Here is a 22010-nt window from a genome sequence, read left to right on the forward strand (position 1 = left end):
AACATTAAGAAAACGAAAAATAAAATCACATAATTTCAATAGATGCAGAAAAATGATTTGACAAAATTCAACATCCATTTATGATTTTAAGAAACTCAATAAAATGGATATTGATGGGGTGCCTGGGTGGCTCAGTGGGTTAAGCCGCTGCCTTCGGCTCAGGTCATGATCTCAGGGTCCTGGGATCGAGTCCTGCATCGGGCTCTCTGCTCAGCAGGGAGCCTGCTTCCTCCTCTCTCTCTCTCTGCCTGCCTCTCTGCCTACTTGTAATCTGTCTCTGTCAAATAAATAAATAAATCTTTAAAAAAAACATGGATATTGATTGCATATTATCTGCCAAGAAGTGGATGAGTGTTCTTTTAATCCCTATAATTCAATCAGACAGGTATTTTTATATCCATGTTACAGTTGAGAAAACTCAGGTTTGGTTAGATAATTTGCTTAAATTAGTACAGCTGGTGTTTAACCTCATGTCAGTATGACTCCCAAGTATGTACTCTTAGTCACTGTGTATCCTCTATAGCAGGGTTTCTTTACTTTGGAATTACTGACACTTTGGGCTGGATAATTCTCCATTGTAGAGCACTGTCTTGTGCATCGTAAGATGTTTAGCAGGCTCCCTGGGCTTCTCTCAGTGGATGCCTATAAGAGCCCCCAGTTGTGACAGCTAAAACTGTCTCCAGACATTGTCAGATTTCCTTGGTATCAAATTGCTCATGAAAACCCCTGGCTTAGAGAAGCATGATAAAATGAACGCTGAAAATTGAATTGCATCCATACTTGGAGAATTGTAAATTGGGTGAAAAGCTGTATCTGAACTTCCCTTAGTGTAATGACTGTTGTAATTTGACAAGCTCTTTGGGGAACAATGAGTGCTCTGTTCAGAGTTGTTAAAAGAGATGCTTAGCGGCACCTGGGTGGCTCAGTGGGTTAAAGCCTCTACCTTCGGCTCAGGTCATGATCCCAAGGTCCTGGGATCGAGTCCCACATCGGGTTTCCTCCTCTCTCTCTGCCTGCCTCTTTGCCTACTTGTGATCTCTGTCAAATAAATGAATAAAATCTTTAAAAAAAAAAAAAAAGATACTGGCTCTTTTGGGAAGGCTTTTCAGTCCATATGCTTTTTGCACAACCTCTGTTGATCTCTTGACTTGGCTATACCCTATAAGGACTCCCACTGAAGAACAATGCCAGTTACTCTGCTAGCAAGTTGTATTTTCTCTCCAGTGGCCTTCTGAATGAATTAGTACCAAATATGGCCCGTGTAGTCTTCTGAGCCTAAATGTTTAGTTGAGCCTATAACTTCCTTAGTGAACATTGCAGACTCTCCCATAGTGAGTCCTAACAAATGAAAACTCCTAATCATTATAATCTTGGAATGTACTTTTTTTTAATTGAAGTAAAATTAGCATACAATATTAGTTTCAGGTATACAACATATTCTGCAGTTCTATACAGTGCTTAAAATGCTCACCACTATAAGTGTTGTTACCATCTGTCATCATAGGTTATTACAGTTTACTACGTATATTCTTTATGCTGTATTTCTCATCACTGTGACTAATTTTGTAACTGAAATTTATACTTCTTAATTCCCTTTATTTTTCATATCCCCCCACTCACCTCCACTCTGGCAACCACCATATTTAAGAGTCTTTTTGGTTTGTTTGTTCATTCATTTGTTTTGGTTTTTAGATTCCACATGTAAGTGAAATTGTATGGTATTTATTTTTCTCTCTTATTTCACTTAGCGTAATATCCTCTAGATCCATCCATGTTGTTGCACACAGCAAGATCTCATCCTTTTTTTTTATGGCTGAGTGATATCCCATTGTATATGTATACTACCTCTTCTTTATCCATTCATGTTGGGTTGCTTTCATATCTTAGCTATTGTAAATAATTCAATAAACATAGGGGTACATATATCTTTTTAAATTACTGTCTTCATTTTGTTCAGTGAAATACCCAGTGGTGAAATTACTGGATCATGTCCTATTTCTGTTTTTAATTTTTTGACAAACCTCTGTATTGTTTTCCACAGTGGTTGCACTAGTTGACATTCCCACCAGCAGTATACAAGATTCCTTTTTCTCCACATTCTTACCAACACTTATTATTTCTTGTCTTTTTGATACATTTTATGACAGGTCTGAAATGATAGCTCATTGTGGTTTTGATTTGCATTTCCTGATGATTGGTGATGTTGAGCATCTTTTCATGTAGCTATCGGCCATTCATATATCTTCTTTGGGAAAATGTCTATTCAGGTCCTCTGCCCATTTTTTTTATTGAATTTGTGTGTGTGTGTGTTTCAAGTTGTATATATTCTTTATATATTTCGGATATTAACTGCCTATCAGATACGTGATTTTCAAATATATTCTCCCATTCAGTAGGTTGCCTTTTTGTTTTGTTGATGGTTTCCTTTACCATGCAAAAGTTTTTATTTTGATGTAGTCCCAATAGTTTATTTTTGTGTTTGTTTTTCTTAGCAACATAAATGTGTTGCTAAGTTCTCGGACATGTTGCTAATGTCCTAAAAACTACTGCCTTTATTTCTGTTATGAGTTTTATGGTTTCTGGTCTCTTATTTTATTTATTTTATCATTTTGAGATTATTTTTGTATATGGAGTAAGAAAGTGGTCCAGTTTCATTCTTTTGCATGTAGCTGTCCAGTTTTCCAGCACCGTTTATTGCAGAGACTGTCCTTTCCCCATGCTTGCCTCACTTATCATAGATTAATTAACCATATAGGTATGGAGTTTTTTCCTGGCTCTCTAACCATTTCTTTTTTTTGTTTTTGGTTTTTTTTTTTTTAGATTTATTTATTTATTTATTTGACAGACAGAAATCCTAAGTAGGCAGAGAGGCAGGCAGAGAGAGGAAGGGAAGCAGGCTCCCCACTGAGTAGAGAGCCCAATGAGGGGCTTGATCCCAGGACCCCAGGATTATGACCTGAGCAGAAGGCAGAGGCTTTAACCAACTGAGCCACCCAGGCGCCCCTCTTTAACCATTTCTGTGTCATTGAAATGTACATTTAGATTTTTCTCTGGCAATGAAATGACTCATATTTATTCTCTTACTTTTTTTAAATAATTGTTTAACTTAATTTTTAGTGGTATTCCAATTTTATTCATTTTATATAATCTTATTGATATTTTAGTGAGAATTTGTTTTTTAGGCATCACTAGTGTAAAGCCTTAATAACTTGAATATCCTTCTGAAGATGTGTTTTGCTTAGTTTTAAAGCAAAAATGTGTTGGAGCACATAGGTGGCTCTGTTAGTTAAGTGTCTGCCTTTGGCTCAGGTCATGATCCCAGGGTCCTGGGATCCAGCTCCATGTTGGGCTCCCTGATCAGTGGAGCGTCTACTTCTCCCTCTCCCTCCCACTTTCTCTGCTTGTGTTCTCTCTCTTTCTCTCTATTAAATAGACAAATAAAATTTAAAAAAAAAAAAAGCAAAAATATGTTGTCACCTGGTACAGTAAAAACCTAATTGCAATTAAATTATGAGGTTTGTTTTAAAAGGACTGTTTCATTTATCACTTTTTGTGTGATGTTTGTGTTTTCTGTCTTTTTGGTGGGTGATAAGGGGAAAGAGATAGTATATTTTCTTGTTATAAAAATGGGAAACAAGGGGGACCTGTGTGGCTCGGTGGGTTAAGCCTCTGCCTTTGGCTCTGGTTGTGATCTCAGGATCCTGGGATTGGGCCCACATGGGGCTCTCTGCTCGGCAGGGAGCCTGCTTTTCCCTTCCCTTCTGCCTGCCTCTCTGTCTATTTGTGATCTCTCTCTGTGTGTCAAAAAAATAGATAAAATCTTTTTTAAAAATGGGAAACAAGAATGGAATGATAACTTATAATATTTATTATACAATTTTTAAGAATATTATTTGTATTATAATATCTTTTAACACTATGCTAATATGTGTTCATTAAATATAGGTCATATTGGTGTCTTTTTTCATTCTCTCAGGTACCTGATTATTGGCTGAAGCTCCTGGAATTTTTCTCTTATTGAGATAGAACTTGGCTGAAATCACATTGCACATATATTGTACACAAATGCTTAGCCCAAGCCCAAAAATTACTAGAATCCTCCAGTTAGACAAATTCAAACTACAGTGGGAGTTTTGTCTAGGAAGATGCAGCCTCTGAACAAGTTGATGGCTATCTCAAAACCTCAAAACCTGATTCAACGTGAACAAAGTGAAGTCCTGAAAGCAGAAGTGTCCTGGCAGCAGGAATCCATTCCAGTCATGGAAACATACAACTCTGAGGCCTCTCGTCAAAAGTTCAGACATTTCCAGTATTTGGCAGTGTCTGGGCCTCATGAAGCCCTGAGTCAACTCTGGGAGCTCTGTCTTCAGTGGCTGAGACCAGACGTTCATACAAAGCAGCAGATCCTAGAGCTGTTGGTGCTAGAACAGTTTCTGACAATTCTCCCTGAAGACCTCAGGACTTGGGTGAATTTACAGCATCCAAAGAACAGCAAAGAAGTGGTGTCCCTCATAGAGGAAGTGATTGAAATGCTTAAAGATGAAGGTGAGAATGTAGAAAATTGGCAATAGAATTATTACTATTATTGACCCTTATGTGAAATCCAAAAAAAAAAAAACAAAAAAAAAAAGGAAAAATTAGCTTGTACATACAGAGAACAGATTGGTTGCCGGAGGTGAAGGATGGGCAAAATGGGTGGAGGGTCACAAGTATAGAAACTTCCAGGTATAAAATAAATAAGTCATGGGGATGTAATGTACAGGATAGTGACTATAGTCAATAATACTGTATTGCATATTTGAAATTTGTTAAGACATTAGATCTTAAGGGGCACCTGGGTGGCTCAGTGGGCTAAAGCCTCTGCCTTCGGCTCAGGTCGTGATCCCAGGGCTCTGGGATGGAGCCCCGCATTGGGCTCTCTGCTCAGCGGGAAGCCTGCTTCCCCCCTCTCTCTCTGCTTGCCTCTCTGCCTACTTGTGATCTCTGTCTGTCAAATAAATAAACAAAATCTTTAAAAAAAAATTTGTTTATTTATTTGACAGACAGGGATCACAAGTAGGCAGAGAGGCTGGCAGAGAGAGAAGGAAGCAGGCTCCCCTCGGAGCAGAGAGCCTGATGCGGGGCTCGATCCCAGGGCCCTGGAATCATGATCTGAGCTGAAGGCAGAGGCTTTAACCCACTGAGCCACCCAGGCGCCCCAAATAAACAAAATCTTAAAAAAAAAAAAAAAAAAAAAAAAAACATTAGATCTTAAGAGCACTCATTACAAAAAAATAATTGTTGTAACTATATGTGGTGACAGATGTTAACAGACTTACTTTGGTGATCATTTTGTAATATACATTAAATATTGAATCATTATGTTGTTCACCTGAAGCTAATAGAGTTGACCCATGAACAACATGGTTTTAAACTGTGTGGGTCCAGGGGCGCCTGGGTGGCTCAGTGGTTAAGCCGCTGCCTTCGGCTCAGGTCATGATCTCAGGGTCCTGGGATCGAGTCCCGCATCGGGCTCTCTGCTCGGCAGGGAGCCTGCTTCCTCCTCTCTCTCTCTCTGCCTGCCTCTCTACCTACTTGTGATTTCTCTCTGTCAAATAAATAAATAAAATCTTTAAAAAAAAAAAAATAAAAAAAATAAACTGTGTGGGTCCAATTATACATGGGTGTTTTTCAATAAAAATCAGCCATGCCCACTGATTTACTTTTAGTCTACAGTTGATTTCATGCCATGAGCAGAGTTGATTGGCTATAGCAGAGACTATATTGCCTGCAAAACCCAGAATAGTTGCTATCTGGATCTTCACAGAAATTGTGAAATTATCAGCGTCTTGTTTAAGGGATAGACCTGATGACCCTGAAAACAGGAAAATGAGTTGAGATAGATGAGGTGTTAAAGAATGTGGGAGTATTGGGAAAACTGGGCTGCATATAAGATGTGAGTAGGGGTAAGATTTGATGTAAATGTGCATGTTCTGCCACACATGAATAGGGCACAAGTAGCAGATGTTATGGGAGGGGATTTATACAGTAGTTATGTGGCATGTTGAATTTGAGATCTATATAGGTTTGGAAATTTACAGGTATGAATAGAAGTAGGAAAAATACATATCGTTAGGGAGCATCAGTATTTAAGGTCTGTCATAGATCTAACTGCCCATTACAGGAAATACAGAGGATGGAGGAACATGTTAAATCATATCATGGGAATGCCATTAGTAAAATCTAAACTCTGGGAAACTGTAAGATAATCTAGTTTCTAAAACAATGATGATTTATTTATTTTTTAAAGATTTATTTATCTGACAGAGAGAGACACGGTGAGAGAGGGAACAGAAGCAGGGGGCATGGGAGAGGGAGAAGCAGGCTGCCTGCCAAGCAGGGAGCCTGATGTGGGGCTCGATCCCAGAACCCTGGGATCATGACCTGAGCCGAAGGCAGACGCTTAAATGACTGAGCCACTCAGGCGCCCCTAATTTTATTTTTTAAAAGATTTTGCTTATTTAGAGAGAGCACACATGCGCAAGCAGGCAGAAAGGAAGAGAGAATCTCCAGCAGAGTCCATACTGAGCAGGAGCCCAACATGGGGCTCCATCTCATGAGCCCAACATGAGCCTGGGGTCATGACCTGAGCTGGAACCAAAGGTTGGACGTTTAACCAGATGAGCCCCCCAGGCACCTCTCTACAACAAAATAATTTTAAGGGGAAGTTGTGAAACGGACAAGAGATTTAGAAATTAAATGTAAAAGATGTGTAACAAATCAAGAGAGTGTGTGAACCTTATGAGGCAGTTGATTGGATATTTGACAAGGAATTATTGGCTGAGGAGAGTGATGATATTATTGCTTTATTTAGTCCTTATTTGAAAAAGAAATAAAAGATTAAACAGAAGAAGAAAAAACAGGTAAGCAGGCTAGAAAACATAATCTGGGACATTAGAGAACCAGGAAATGTTAGCATCTTGAGCTAGGAAAAGAGAAGTATTCAAGAAGGGAGTGTCAGCACTGGTATGACAAAAAGGTTCTCCTATTACGATGAGTTTTGAGGGTGCCTGGGTGGCTCAGTTGGTTAAGTGACTGCGTTGAGCTCAGTTCATGATCCTGGAGTCCCAGTATCGAGTCCCACATCACGCTCCCTGCTGGGCAGGTAGTCTCCTCCCTCTGACCCTCCCTCTTCTCTTGCTCTCTCTCTCTCTTTCTCTCTCAAATAAATAAATAAAATATTTTCTAAAAAAGCTTTAAAAAGATGAGTATTGAAAGCAATTTAATGAAATTGTTGATTATGAAGTAATTGTTAAGCTTTAGAACAGTTTCAGAAAAGGAGTTGAGGTGGTGCTTGGTAGTTAGTTATATTAGTTTTCTATTGCTGCCATAACAAATGACCACAAAGTTAGTGAATGTATTATTCTACAGGTCTGTAGATCAGTAGTCCAGAATGGCTCTCCCTGAACAAAAATCAAGGCATCAATAGGACTGCATTCCTTTTTGGACCTCATGATTCCTTTCACCCCTCTTCAAAGCTTGCAATGGTGAGCCATGTGCTTTCCACAGTGCTTCCTCTTACTCTCCATTCTGTTGTCACAGTACATGCACTTGCTCAGTAGAGCATGGTTGCTTTCTCTCCCTCTCTCACTTATCCTGACCAAAGCTGGGAAACCTGTTTTTTAGGATTCATGTGATTAGATTGTGATCACCCAAATAATAAAGGGTGATTCCTCATCTCTCAAGGTCCTTAACTTTAATCATATCTGCTGAATCCCTTTTGCCAGTGTATCCAAGGATTAGGGGTGTGTATCTCTGGGGTCTTTTATTCTCCCTATCACATACATACTCCCCACCACCACTACCACCAAAAAGAGATGGATGCGAAGGTGTGAATGTGATAATGATTATAGACTATTCTTGAAGTCTGGTTGAGAAGGAAAGGAGAGGTTGCCAGGTAATAGAGGAGTGAGGAAGGTTTTTAATTTGTTTTACCTGTCTTGGCTCTCTAAAGAACCCACCCAAAGGGCTTGCCCTTGTTTTATCTGAGTCAGAACTCTCCCAGGGCAGAGGTGGGCAACATTTGTCAAAGCATTTAATGGGAAATGTATTAGCCTCTCCCACCTAAGATAGTGAACACAAAAAGATTGGGAGGAAAGGCTGAGAGGTATGAGATGCTTTGGGGAATAAGGTTTTTGAAAAGTTCTTACATACTCCTAGAGATGTAGAAGGCAGGGTACATGTTTAGAAGGACCTGATAGGGCCTTACTTAACTCTCACCTCTGGCTGACCTTCAAGCTTTGCGTAAACAGAAACTAAAGACTAAGATAATGTTGAAAAATTATCTGGCTAAGTGTTGAAGGCAAGTCTCAACACCTGCAGCCCATCTGCAAAGACTAGGAAACCACTTTTATTTGTGGTTGTTTTGTTTTGTTCTGATCTGTTTTGATTCCAGGTAGCTGACCACTAAGCTAAGGGAACAGACTTAAGTGGGTACACACAACAAAGAATATAGATGTTACAAATCAGTTAAAAAAAAGTAAGTCAGTGATGAACAAGAATTAAAACAGTCAGGCCCATAGAAATTGACAAAAATGAGGGAGAAATAGATCAAGAATAATCTGGAGACTTAAGTACCCCACTTTCATTAGTGGATAGAACAGGAAGAAAGACGGAAAAGGAAATAGAAGACTTTAACTACTCTATAACCAAGTTAGACCTAACAAATATATAAGCACTCTACCCAACAACAGTAGAATGTATATTCTTTTCAAATGCACATGGAATATTTTCCAGGGTAGACCAAATGTTAGGCAAAAAAAGTGACAATTAATTTAAACATTTAAATCATACAAAGTATCTTTTTTGACCACAAGAGAATGAAATTAGAAATCAATAATAGAAGGAACTCTAAAGGGACGCCTGAGTGGCTCGGTTAAGGGTCTGCCTTTGGCTCAGGTCATGATCCCAGGGTCCTAGAATGGAGCTTCACATTGGGCTCCCTGTTCAGTGGGGAGCCTGCTTCTCCCTCTGCTTCTGCTTCTCCCCCTGCTTGTGGACTCTTGCACTCCTATCTCTGTCAAATAAAGTATTTTTTTTTTAAAGAAGGAAATCTGGAAAATTCATAAATATGTAGAAATTTTAAAAAAGATTAGGCAGAGATAAATGAAATAGAGGATAGAAAAACAACAGGATCAATGAAACAAAGTGGGTCATTTGAAAAAATAAAATTGACAAAGACTTAACTACACCGACCAAGAAAAAAAAGAAGACTTCCTAACTTATTGATGATGAGTTTTAACCTAATGCCAAAGCCAGGCGAAGACCTCACAAGAAAAGAAAACCAGCAAGCGACATCCAGCAGCATATTAAGAGGATAATACACCATGACCAAATGGGATTTTTCCCAGGAATACAAGATGGTTCAACATATGAAAATAAATATTATACATTCTAATCGGGGAAAATCACAAGGTCCTCTTTTTTATTTTTTTTAAATAAGATTTTATTTATTAGAGAGAGTACATGCGTGCCCAAGTTGGGGAGAGGGGCAGAGGGAGAGGCTGAGGGAGAAGCAGACTCCCCGCTAAGCAAGGAGCCTGTTGTGGGACTCAGTCCCAGGACCCCAAGATCATGACCTGGGCTGAAGGTAGACACTTAACAGACTGAGTCACCCAGGTACCCACAAGGTCCTCTTGATACAGAAAAAGCATTTGACAGAATCCAATGCCCTTTCATGATAAAAGCACTTACATACTAGGATTAGAAGGAAATTGCTTTTACCGGATAAAGGGCATCTATGAAAAATCTATAGGAAGCATCTTACCTAATGGTTAAAGACTGAAAGCTTTGCCCTTAGAATAAGGAGCAAGACAAGGATGCCCACTCTGGCCACTTCTGTTCAACATTATGCTGGAGGTACTAGCTGGTACAACTAAAAAATATCCTAATTGGAAAGGAAGAAGTAAAGCTATCTTTACTGTCATGTGATCTGTTCTTAGGCAGTTTATCCTTGAACAACATGGGTTTAAAATGCCTAGGTCACTTTTATATGATTTTTTTTTTTTAAGATTTCATAGCAAAAGCCATAAGGCATTTATTTACAACTGCCTATCCCAGTATCCACAGGTCGAAAGGAAGACGACTGGTTCAGAGTTCACACCTACTGCCGCTTGAGTACCCAAAGAGACCTGCAGAGCCCATCAGCAGCCCTTGATATCCCTGAAACTGGGTTACCTATCTTTTTTTTTATTCATTAAAAAATAATTTAAAAATAATAATTTTAAAAAGACAGCCTGGCTCCCCTCACATTTAATTCTAAACATTCTCTGGTGGGCTCTATTTCTATGGCTTTGATTATTGTCTATTAAACTATTGTCTATTAAACTTGTCTATTAAACACATGTACTCTCTCTAATAAATAATATTGTCTATTAAACTGTGTTCATGTATTGGGTGACTTAATGTTGTTAAGATGATAATACTCCAGGGGCGCCTGGGTGGCTTAGTGGGTTAGAGCATCTTCCTTCGGCTCAGGTCATGATCCCAGGGTCCTGGGATTGAGCCCCATGTCAGGCTCTTTGCTCAGCGGGGAGCCTGCTTCCCGCTTTCTCTCTGCCTGCCTCTCTCTGTCTTTCAAATAAATAAATAAAATCTTTTAAAAAAAAAAGATGATAATACTCCATAAAGCACTCTGCAGGTTCAAATGCAATTCATAGCAAAACTCCAGTTACCTTTTTTTGTAGAAACAGACAAGCTGGTCCTAAAGTTCATATGAAAATACAAAGGACTCCAAATACTCACAACAGCCTTGACAAAGAATAAAAGTTAAGGATGCATACTTTCAATGTCAAAACTTACTGCAAAGCTGTAGACTTTAGTTAGGACAGAATTCAAGTTATTTTTTGGAATCTGCTACAACCACAGATGAAGCCTCAAAATATTAGTTTGGCCTTCTTCACCCTGATCCAATATTTCTCAACCTCTGGTAGAGTATCAGAATCATTTTTAGAGTTTTTAAAAACTGTAATATCTGAGCCCCACCGTTGGAGATTCTGATTGCTGGTAGGGCCTGACATCGTTATTTTTCCAAAGCTCTGAAGATGATTCCTATGAAGAGCATGTTAGAACTACTACTACTATAATCATTAAATGTTTCTCCAGGACAAATCTTGTCTCCCTGTTTTCTTTCATCTTTCTCAGAGCTATCCTGCAAGGATTCTGTCCTCCAGAAGAGGAGCATCACGGAGAAAATGGAATATGACTCACTAACTGGCGATTCCCAGGTGAATTTGTATCCTACTCTTTACTGAAATGATCTTTTTCCTTTTCAGCTTTTGAGCTTTTGCTAAATGTAGTCCATCTAAGGATGTAAGACTGTTATTTCTCCCATAGGACATTGGATCTGTTTTATTTTAGTTAATGATACACTCTGGAAAATATTTAATCCTTGTATTTTTCTGTGCATCTGTTCCCTCTAGCTTAATAGACAATAATCAAAGCCATAGAAATAGAGCCCACCAGAGAATGTTTAGAATTAAATGTGAGGGGAGCCAAGGGCAGAGTCCTGAGTAATGTCATTGAATAGGCAGGAGCAGGAGAAATCCCAAAGGATACTAAAATAAAAGCATCAAAGTGGTAGAGGAAAACCAGGAAGATACGATATCACTGAAAGCCAAGGAGGAGAATTTTGCAAGGATAAAACCTTTAAAAAAAGCAGGAAAATCCAGCCTGAGTGGTACTTATTCCCTTACTATCATGAAGATACTAATAGAAGTGAGGTTGAGGGAAGAAGGTGAGGAAGTGGGCAAACTAATGTAGATTATTTTCTCACATCATCTGATGTTGTGGAGTCATCTGGCTCTGAGGCATAGGGAGGGAAGAGATTTGTGTATTTCACTGTGACTGAAGGTGCCCGTTATGACAAGCTCGGGAATGCTAGAGAGGGAAGTGCAACAGGTGATGGTATGAAGGCCCTCATGAGAAATACCTATGCAGGGTCTGATATACCACTGCTAAGGGCCAGGAATATGATGGTAAATGAAAGGAAATCCTTTGTGGAAATGAGTCGAGGCAGACAGGCACACCCAGGGAAGTAAGATAATTGCAGATAGTAATAATTATTACAAAGAAAAGAAACAGTGCAGTAGAGACTGATGAGGAGGGTGGCTACTTCATCTTGGGTAGTCTGGAAAGGACAGGCTGACCGGCCTGGGAAGGAGTTAGCAGGCTGCCTTTCTCAGTTAGAGAAAATGCCCTACCTCTTCTCCTAGCAGAGTCTCCATCTTCATTACAAATTCCCCTCATATCTATCCGAAACTCTTTTTGTTCTGAACTCCTTCTATGGCAGGTATTTTTACTCGATAATAATATTTTGTTCCAGATTTTTGCAACTTTTTTTTTTCTCAACCAAAATAAAAGTTAATTGAGGGTTAGGACTGCACTTGATTTCCTTCTGTAGCCCTCACAGAATACCAAATTGAACTTGATTTTCATCACTTAGAACCCCAAATATTTGTCAGTTTCTTACATATTCTGATGATCTACCCTATTCTTTCCTAATTCATTTCTCCTCTGGTAATATTTTTGGGAGTGACCTTTGGTTACAAAGGAATTTAATGTTTTAGGAACCAGTAACATTCAAAGATGTGATTGTGGAATTCAACGAGGAAGAGTGGGGACAACTGGACCCTGCTATAAAGACTCTGCACAGGGATGTGATGCTGGAGAACTATAGGAACCTGAATTCGTTGTATCAAGGTGGTTTCTGTGTATTTACCTCCTCTGCCTGTCAGTAGTTTCTTTATCTGCTGCTAAAAACCAGAGGACGACTGCAGTGGTTAAGGGTACTTGGGTTTGGGTTCAGGTTTCCTAATATCCTTTGGGCATAATAACACGTTTTCCTGTTGTGTATCTGAGTGGAAGTCCTTCCTAATGGAAAGCTAGACATTCACAAATCTGTGGTGACTGCTAGCCTTTCAGAGGCTCTTAGACTACAGAGGAATGGAATCTCTTCCCTTTAAAAATGGCTGAAGTGTCTGTTTTGTTGTTTTTTTCATTTTCCCCATGAACAGAACATCTATTTTCCAAGCCAGTTGAGATCTCCAAGTTGGAGAGTAAGGAAAGAAGATGGACAGTGGAGCACAAAATCCCAAGCACATCTGTTTTGGGTAAGAACCAGGCAGATACAAGGCAGCTGTAAGAAGCTTCTGTTTGTCAAATACACAGTGTACTGTTAACAGCCTTAGAGTAAGAGTCAGGGAGATGACAACAAAACCGCCCAGGCTTTGAAGGGGAGAAGTCACCATTGCCTTTAATTCACAGATTCTTTTCCTTTGGTGGATAGGCAAAAAAGAATGTTGCAGGTGAGGAACACAGGTGAGGAACACACACGCATTTAAAGCTGTGTGGTACAGAGCAACCTACCTGCCAGTCTCCTCATCTGTAACGTGCAGTTAATTACAGTACTTACCTCCACGTTCCTGTGAGGCTTAAGTGAGTCTTATGGGTAGCACAATTAGAACAGTGCCTAGCACGTGGTAAGTGCTATGTAAACAAACATTAGCTAACCCAACAGGAAATCATATTCTTTCTTTTAAAGAAAACAGAATGTTCTGCTTTATACTAGAGTGACTTTAGTAATCTTCCATTTTTCCTTCATTTACTATAGAACTTCTTTTGCCCTAAATTTCTACCTTCATGTAATCTCTTAATTCTTACTTTTTGTTTGTGGGAGATTGTTGATTTTTGTATGCTTAATGTAAATTTTAGTACATGTAGAAAAGTTTAAAGAGGAGTAGAGCTCACCCCACTACCTCACTCCCCAGAGCTGTGCAATATTAACATTTTGATTTATTTTCTTAGACTTTTTACTTTGTGATGATGTGTCTCTGTGGGTTGTGAAGATTTGGTTTTTTCCATTGGGATCATCAGGGATATGTGACTTTATATTCTGCTCTTCTCACCTAATATGATACCATGGGGAATTACCTGTGTCACTAAATAGTCTGTGAAAGCATGGTTTCTAATTCACATGTAATGTTCTATCATATACATGTATTATAATATATTTAACTATTCCCCCTAGCTGTTGGACATTTAGATTGTTGCCAAGTTTTGGGGCACATCTGATAAGTCTCTTAGGATATACATATTACAAGAGAAACTCCAGCATCAAGGGACATGAATTTATTTAAGTCCTGTTACATTGTGCTGTATTGTCTATAGAAAGGTTATACCAATCTGTACTGTCACTAATAATGTATTATCTATTTATTATTATTACCCTAGCACCCTCTTGTTAACCTAAAGTCTTTATTGATTTGAAAGGCAAATTATTCAGTTTCTTCCTTTCTTTTCTTTTTTATTTTTAATTAATTTTTTATTTTTTATAAACATATATTTTTATCCCCAGGGGTACAGGTGTGTGAATCACCAGGTTTACACACTTCACAGCACTCACCAAAGCACATACCCTCCCCAATGTCCATAATCCCACCCCCTTCTCCCAAATCCCCTACCCCCACCAACCCTCAGTTTGTTCTGTGAGATCAAGAGTCACTTGTAGTTTGTCTCCCTCCCAATCCCATCTTGTTTCATTTATTCTTCTCTGACCCACTTAAGCCTCCATGTTGCATCACCACTTCCTCATATCAGGGAGATCATATGATAGTTGTCTTTCTCTGCTTGACTTATTTCGCTAAGCATGATACGCTCTAGTTCCATCCATGTTGTCGCAAATGGCAAGATTTCATTTCTTTTGATGGCTGCATAGTATTCCATTGTGTATATATACCACATCTTCTTGATCCATTCATCTGTTGATGGACATCTAGGTTCTTTCCATAGTTTGGCTATTGTGGACATTGCTGCTATAAACATTCGGGTGCACGTGCCCCTTTGGATCACTACGTTTGTATCTTTAGGGTAAATACCCAATAGTGCAATTGCTGGGTCATAGGGCAGTTCTATTTTCAACATTTTGAGGAACCTCCATGCTGTTTTCCAGAGTGGCTGCACCAGCTTGCATTCCCACCAACAGTGTAGGAGGGTTCCCCTTTCTCCGCATCCTCGCCAGCATCTGTCAGTTCCTGACTTGTTGAGTTTAGCCATTCTGACTGGTGTGAGGTGATATCTCATTGTGGTTTTGATTTGTATTTCCCTGATGCCGAGTGATATGGAGCACTTTTTCATGTGTCTATTGGCCATCTGGATGTCTTCTTTGCAGAAATGTCTGTTCATGTCCTCTGCCCATTTCTTGATTGGATTATTTGTTCTTTGGGTGTTGAGTTTGCTAAGTTCTTTATAGATTCTGGACACTAGTCCTTTATCTGATATGTCGTTTGCAAATATCTTCTCCCATTCTGTCAGTTGTCTTTTGATTTTGTTAACTGTTTCCTTTGCTGTGCAAAAGCTTTTGATCTTGATGAAATCCCAATAGTTCATTTTTGCCCTTGCTTCCCTTGCCTTTGGCGTTGTTCCTAGGAAGATGTTGCTGCGGCTGAGATCGAAGAGGTTGCTGCCTGTGTTCTCCTCAAGGATTTTGATGGATTCCTTTCGCACATTGAGGTCCTTCATCCATTTTGAGTCTATTTTTGTGTGTGGTGTAAGGAAATGGTCCAATTTCATTTTTCGGCATGTGGCTGTCCAATTTTCCCAGCACCATTTATTGAAGAGGCTGTCTTTTTTCTATTGGACATTCTTTCCTGCTTTGTCGAAGATTAGTTGACCATAGAGTTGAGGGTCTATTTCTGGGCTCTCTATTCTGTTCCATTGATCTATGTGTCTGTTTTTGTGCCAGTACCATGCTGTCTTGATGATGACAGCTTTGGAATAGAGCTTGAAGTCTGGAATTGTGATGCCACCCACGTTGGCTTTCTTTTTCAATATCCCTTTGGCTATTCGAGGTCTTTTCTGGTTCCATATAAATTTTAGCATTATTTGTTCCATTTCTTTGTGTTTTCCAGTCTTCTTCCATTGTTCCTGAGCAAATGGCACTGCCATCCATCCAGTTACACAAGTATAGTGATTATCCTTCACACAACTTTATCTCCTCACCTCTCTAATACTTGGTTTTATCTCTCTAAATATCCCTTGAATGTCTCCACTTCTCTTCATCTGTAGTGCCACAACCCTAGTCCTTGTACCATCACCATCTCTCATCTCAACTATCCTTGCAGTCTCTCAATTCATCATACAGGAAGATCTTGCCATGCCTCTTTGCTCTTTTCCCCCAACTCCAGTGTTTGAGCCACATTGCAGTCAGAGAGATCAAGTTCTGTCATATGCTTGCTTAAATCACTGTGCTGACTACAGTTTTGCCTGCTTCAGAACACAGTAGTCCCCACCTGTTTCTCCAGCTACGCCTCACCCTGCATCCTCCCCTCACTCTTTGCACCCAGACCATACTGCTCTGCTTTCAGTCAGCATCAAATATATGTTAGCATCTACTGTGTCCTCAGCACTCTGATAGTTGTTGGAGGACTGCAGAGAAAAGAATTCCACAGGACATACATTCCAGATGTCCCTCAAGTGGGGCTTGCCCTCCATCTCAGGGTTTCTGTTCATGCGGTGTCCTTACATAAAATGCTCTTTCTATTGTTTGCCTAGTTGACTCCTTGTCTTCCTTCAGATCTCAGATACACATTTCCTCAGGGAAGCCTGTCTTGGTTCATTTTTTTTCTGTTATATACTCCTATAAGACCATAATCATCTCTTTTTAGCATTTGTCACAATTATATTTTACTTTTATCTATATAGGTCTTTGTCTCCCACATTAGGCTTTATGTTCCCTGAGGGTAGAGACCGTGTCTCTCTCTCTTTTTTTTTTTTTTTAAGATTTTATTTATTTGAGAGAGAATGAGTAAGAGAGAACATGAGAGAGGAGAAGGTCAGAGGGAGAAACAAACTGCCCAAGGAGCTGAGAGCCCAATGCAGGACTCAGTCCTGGAAGTCCGGGATCATGACCCGAGCCGAAGGCAGTCGCTCAACGAACTGAGCCACCCAGGCACCGGAGACATGTGTCTTTTTGCCCTACCTTTATATCTGTAGGAACTAAAGGGAAAAACTGGTATGATTATGAGAAAAGTAAAATTAGTTTATTTGTTTTGGTCATTTTCAGTGAATGGCTTTTTGTCCTCTATCTATTAAGACTTTGGAGGTTTTTAGGTAAGATCTCATGGAAATACCCACTGTTGATCACAGTTATGGCAAATGAAATATTGCTGAGTTTTTTTATTATTTTTTTATGGTGTCTGCCAAACATATTTTTAAATTTATGTTATCACATATCTTCCCCCTACCCCTCTGTGCTTTATATCTCTTATTTTTAGGCATAAGAATTTTTCCATCCCCAAATTAGAAATATATTTCCTGATTTTATTCTGATTTCATCTATTTCATCCTTTAAATATAATACTTCCATCAATCTGGAATTTACCTTGGTAAATGTAGTTTATTTTCCAAAACAGTTAATGGACTACAGTGAATTAAAGATGGCTCTAGAATCTTTATCACTCTTTCCATCAAGATGCAACCTTTGTATTCCTGAAACTAATGTCATATTGTGTGTCAACTATACTTGGTTAGAGGGGAAAAAAAGAATACAGATTTTGTTTCCCCACCCTTTGAATCTCAGCTAGCACTGGACTGTTTAATCAATACAGTGCAGCAGAGGGGACACTGCTGGTTCCAAGTCTAGCCTGTAATAGGATTTGTAGCTGCTACCTCTTTCTCTTGGAAGTTAGCACCCACTACTTCAGCTAGCTTGACATTGCTCTTTGTGAGAAGCCCAGCATAGCCACATGGAATGTACATACGTGCACACACACTTAAAGGCTCATCAGATGATCAGAGGCACATCTAGATTTAAGTGCTAATGATCCAAGTTTAATTATAAACAGTTTAAGGTAAATTTGGATAAAGAATATAAAACCAAATTTTGGACAGCTTAATTAAGTAGTCAGAACCTTAAAAAGAGAATCCTGTGGATTTTAATCTGTAAAAAAGTCACTGGAATGATTTGAGAATTTGGGGGAAACACTGAGATAGGTCGAAGAAAGGCAGAGGTGGTTTGGCATGGGTTGGTCTCCAGATACCCAGGATTGGGATGATAGGCTAAGGTTTAAAGTGTTCATTTTTGTTTCAGATTAGAGACAAGAACAAAGTCTTATAGGTAAAGCATAGTTTGTGATTTTGGGATTAATAGGAATAAGACATTTACTCAAAATCTATTAAGCACAAGGGGCGCCTGGGTGGCTCAGTGGGTTAAGCCGCTGCCTTCGGCTCAGGTCATGATCTCAGGGTCCTGGGATCGAGTCCTGCATCGGGCTCTCTGCTCAGCAGGGAGCCTGCTTCCTTCTCTCTCTCTCTGCCTGCCTCTCAGTGTACTTGTAATTTCTCTCTGTCAAATAAATAAATAAAATCTTAAAAAAAAAATCTATTAAGCACAAAAGGCAAACAAATCATGGGTGTAAAGATAAACAGTAGTGTTTCCTCTAAAATCAATAGATGAGGGTGTTGCTATAATTATTTTATGTTGACCTGAAAGACATAACTAATGAATTTTTTAAAAATGAGAAATTTAACTAGTAGAAAAGAGGGAAAGGGGCTATTATTTGTAAATGGTAACTTTCTACTTAGAAAATCCAAGAAACTCATTGTGAAAACTATTACATCTGTTAAGAGTTTTGTAAGGTGGCCAGATATAAGTGATTTGAAAATAAAAAATATATGAAGGTGATTTTTAAAATAGGAGTAATGAAGTTATGTGAAAAATGAGCTATAGAAGTATGAGAACATCAAAGATTTGCTTAGAGAAATACATTTAGGAATTTTGCCATTCAGTAAATACTGCCAGAATAGCTTCTGTTTCAGTTACCTGTTTTTTCTAACAAATTGCCCCAAAATTTACTGATGGGAAATAGCAATCATTTTATTAAGTCTCACAGTTTTGTGAGTTGACTTAGGAGTTCTCAGGATCCACATGATGTTGGCTGAGGATACAGTGTTGTGCTGGGATGGAATGGTCAAGATGGGTAGAAGTTGATGCTGGCTGTCACTGGGAACTTCAGCCCTGTGGACCAGAGCACCTCCATGTGGTCTCTCCTTGAGGCATGGGTTTCTCATAGCATGCCAGCCAAGTTTTGGGTATTTCCTGAGAGGAACTGAAAATTGTCAGTCTCCCCAAAGGCCAAGCCCAGAAGTGGCGTGGTATCACTTCTACCGTATTCTGTTGGCTAAGCAGTCACAGGAGTAGCCCATTCTCAAGGGGAAGAAAAATAAACTCCACTTCTCTATGGGAGGGTGTCAAAGAATGTGCATGTATTTTTTTTTTCATTTATTTATTTTCAGCATAACAGTATCATTATTTTTTCATCCCACCCAGTGCTCCATGCAATCCATGCCCTCTATAATACCCACCACCTGGTACCATGACCTCCCACCCCCCGCCACTTCAAACCCCTCAGATTGTTTTTCAGAGTCCATAGTCTCTCATTATTCACCTCCCTTCCAATTTACCCCAACCCCCTTCTAACTCCCCATGTTCTCCATGCTTTTTGTTATGCTCCACAAATAAGTGAAACTATATGATAATTGACTCTCTCTGCTTGACTTATTTCACTCAGCATAATCTCTTCCAGTCCCGTCCATGTTGCTACAAAAGTTGGGTATTCATCCTTTCTGATGGAGGCATAATACTCCATAGTGTATATGGACCACAACATGTGTTGGAGAGGATGTGGAGAAAGGGGAACCCTCTTACACTGTCGGTGGGAATGCAAGTTGGTGCAGCCTCTTTGGAGAACAGTGTGGAGATTCCTCAAGAAATTAAAAATAGAACTTCCCTATGACCCTGCCATTGCATTCCTGGGTATTTACCCCAAAGATACAGTTGTAGTGAAAAGAAGGGCCATCTGTACCCCAATGTTTATAGCAGCAATGGCCACGGTCGCCAAACTGTGGAAAGAACCAAGATGCCCTTCAAAAGATGAATGGATAAGGAAGATGTGCATGTATTTATTACTCAAGCATAATTAATACATGGTGTTATATTTTCAGCTGTACAATATAATGATTCAACAATTCTGCATATTACTCAGTGCTCATCAGGACAAGTGTACTCGTGTTTTTTTTTTTAATTTTTTATTTTTTATAAACATATATTTTTATCCCCAGGGGTACAGGTCTGTGACTCACCAGGTTTACACACTTCACAGCACTCACCAAAGCACATACCCTCCCCAATGTCCATAATTCCACCCCCTTCTCCCAAACCCCCTCCCCCCAGCAACCCTCAATTTGTTTTGTGAAATTAAGAGTCACTTATGATTTGTCTCCCTCCTCACCCATTTCCCCCCCACACCTCCCCTTTGGCAAGCACCGGTTTGTTCATTATATTTAAGACTCTTGTTTTTTGTGCATACTTACACACACACACACCCCTATAAATATCTTCTTTATCCATTCCTCTTTTAAATGATATTTTGGTTGCCTCTATTATCTTGGCTTTTGCAAATAATTGTGCAGTAAACATAATAATTCTGCATATATCTTTTTGAATTAGTGTTTTCATTTTCTTTGGCTAAAAACCCACTAGTGGAATTACTGGATCATGTAGAATTTCTATTTTTAAGTTTTTGAGGAACCTCCATACCATTTTCTATAGTGGCTATACCAGCTGGCATTCCCCCAGCAGTGCACAAGAGTTCCTTTTTCTCTACATCTTTGCCAGCACTGTTATTTTTTGTGTTTCTGATTAACCATTCTGACCAGTGTGAGATGATATCTCATTGTGGTTTTGATTTACATTTCTCTGATCATGAGTGATGCTGAACATCTTTCCATGTGTCTGTTGGCCATCTAATGTCTTTTCTGGAAGAATGTCTATTCAAGTCCTCTGTGCAATTATTAATTGGATTGTTGTTAGTTTTTGTCATGTTGAGTTGTTTAAGTTCCTATATATTTTGGATTCTAACCCTTTATTGAATATGTCATTTGAAAATATCTTTCCCATTCAGTAGGTTGCTCTTAATTTTGTTGATGGCTTCCTTCACTGTGCAAAAGATTTTTACCTTGCTGTAGTCCCAATTGTTTATTTCTACTTTTATTTTCCTTGCCAAAGGAGACATATCAAGAAAAATATTGTTATGGCTGATGTCAGAGAAATTTCTGCCTATGTTTTCTGTTAGGAATTTTATGGTTTCAGGTCTCACATTTAGATCTTTAATCCATTTTGGGTTTATTTTTGTATGTAGTATAAGAAAAGGGTCCGGTGTCATTCTTTTGCATGTAGCTGTTTAGTTTTCCCAACACCATTTGTTGAAGACACTGTCTTTTTCCCAATTTATATTCTTACTAACTTTATCATAGAGCAATTGATCATAAAGGTATGGGTTTATTTCTGGCTATTTTGTTCCGTTGAGTACCATTCTGCTTTGATTACTGCAACTTTGCACAGTATGTTTTGATACCAGTTTTGTTTTTCTTTTTCAAGATTGGTTTGGTCCAAGAAAAAGGATGGTTTCTCTGCTACTTTTGATTACAGTTTTTTTTTTCCCTGCCTTTGTTAAATATGGGGATAATTGTAGCTTGTATGGAAAATAGAAGCACTGATTACAAGTTTGTTGTAGCTGGTTAAGATGTGGTGCCTATAAACGTAGACATGTTTTTAAAGATATGATTAAATTTCTATTTTAGAAGGATGTATTTATTATTGATGAACAGTGTAGGTTAAGAGAGGCAAAAGCAAGATGCTAGAGAAAGGAAGGCTAGATATAACCCACACAGACTAGTTATGAACCAGTAATAATAAAATAATTTGAACTATGATGTTTCATATGCTTGATATTTTCCCAAGCCCTGTGTATTCTCTGTAATATTCCTGAATAGCTCTCCTCAATTTTATGATCTCCTAACCTCCCTTTTAATACTTTTATCCCTTTTATTTCTTCTATAGTTCTTTTTCTAATCTCATCTTACATTTCCATTGTGTATTGAAGGCCTATAAAATATGCATATCCCTTATGTGTTTT

The 22010-nt window shown here is 38.9% G+C and overlaps 1 protein-coding gene across 5 annotated transcripts in view; it reads left to right on the forward strand.

Annotated features, from left to right (window-relative positions):
- ZNF215 (zinc finger protein 215) overlaps positions 1-22010 on the forward strand; it is a 30314-nt gene that overhangs the window by 5046 nt on the left and 3258 nt on the right. For 4 of the 5 annotated variants that reach the window (XM_082682990.1, XM_082682992.1, XM_082682991.1 and 1 more), the window contains exons 2-5: positions 3977-4545; positions 11182-11264; positions 12606-12738; positions 13053-13148. In XM_082682990.1, coding sequence (XP_082539116.1) covers positions 4146-4545; positions 11182-11264; positions 12606-12738; positions 13053-13148 — 712 coding nt within the window. In that variant the 5' untranslated portion in view covers positions 3977-4145. The remainder of the gene's footprint in view (positions 1-3976; positions 4546-11181; positions 11265-12605; positions 12739-13052; positions 13149-22010) is intronic. The other variant, XM_082682994.1, reaches the window with a different exon arrangement.

The sequence above is a fragment of the Mustela nivalis genome (assembly GCF_964662115.1).
Source record: "Mustela nivalis genome assembly, chromosome: 9".
NCBI lineage: Eukaryota > Metazoa > Chordata > Mammalia > Carnivora > Mustelidae > Mustela > Mustela nivalis.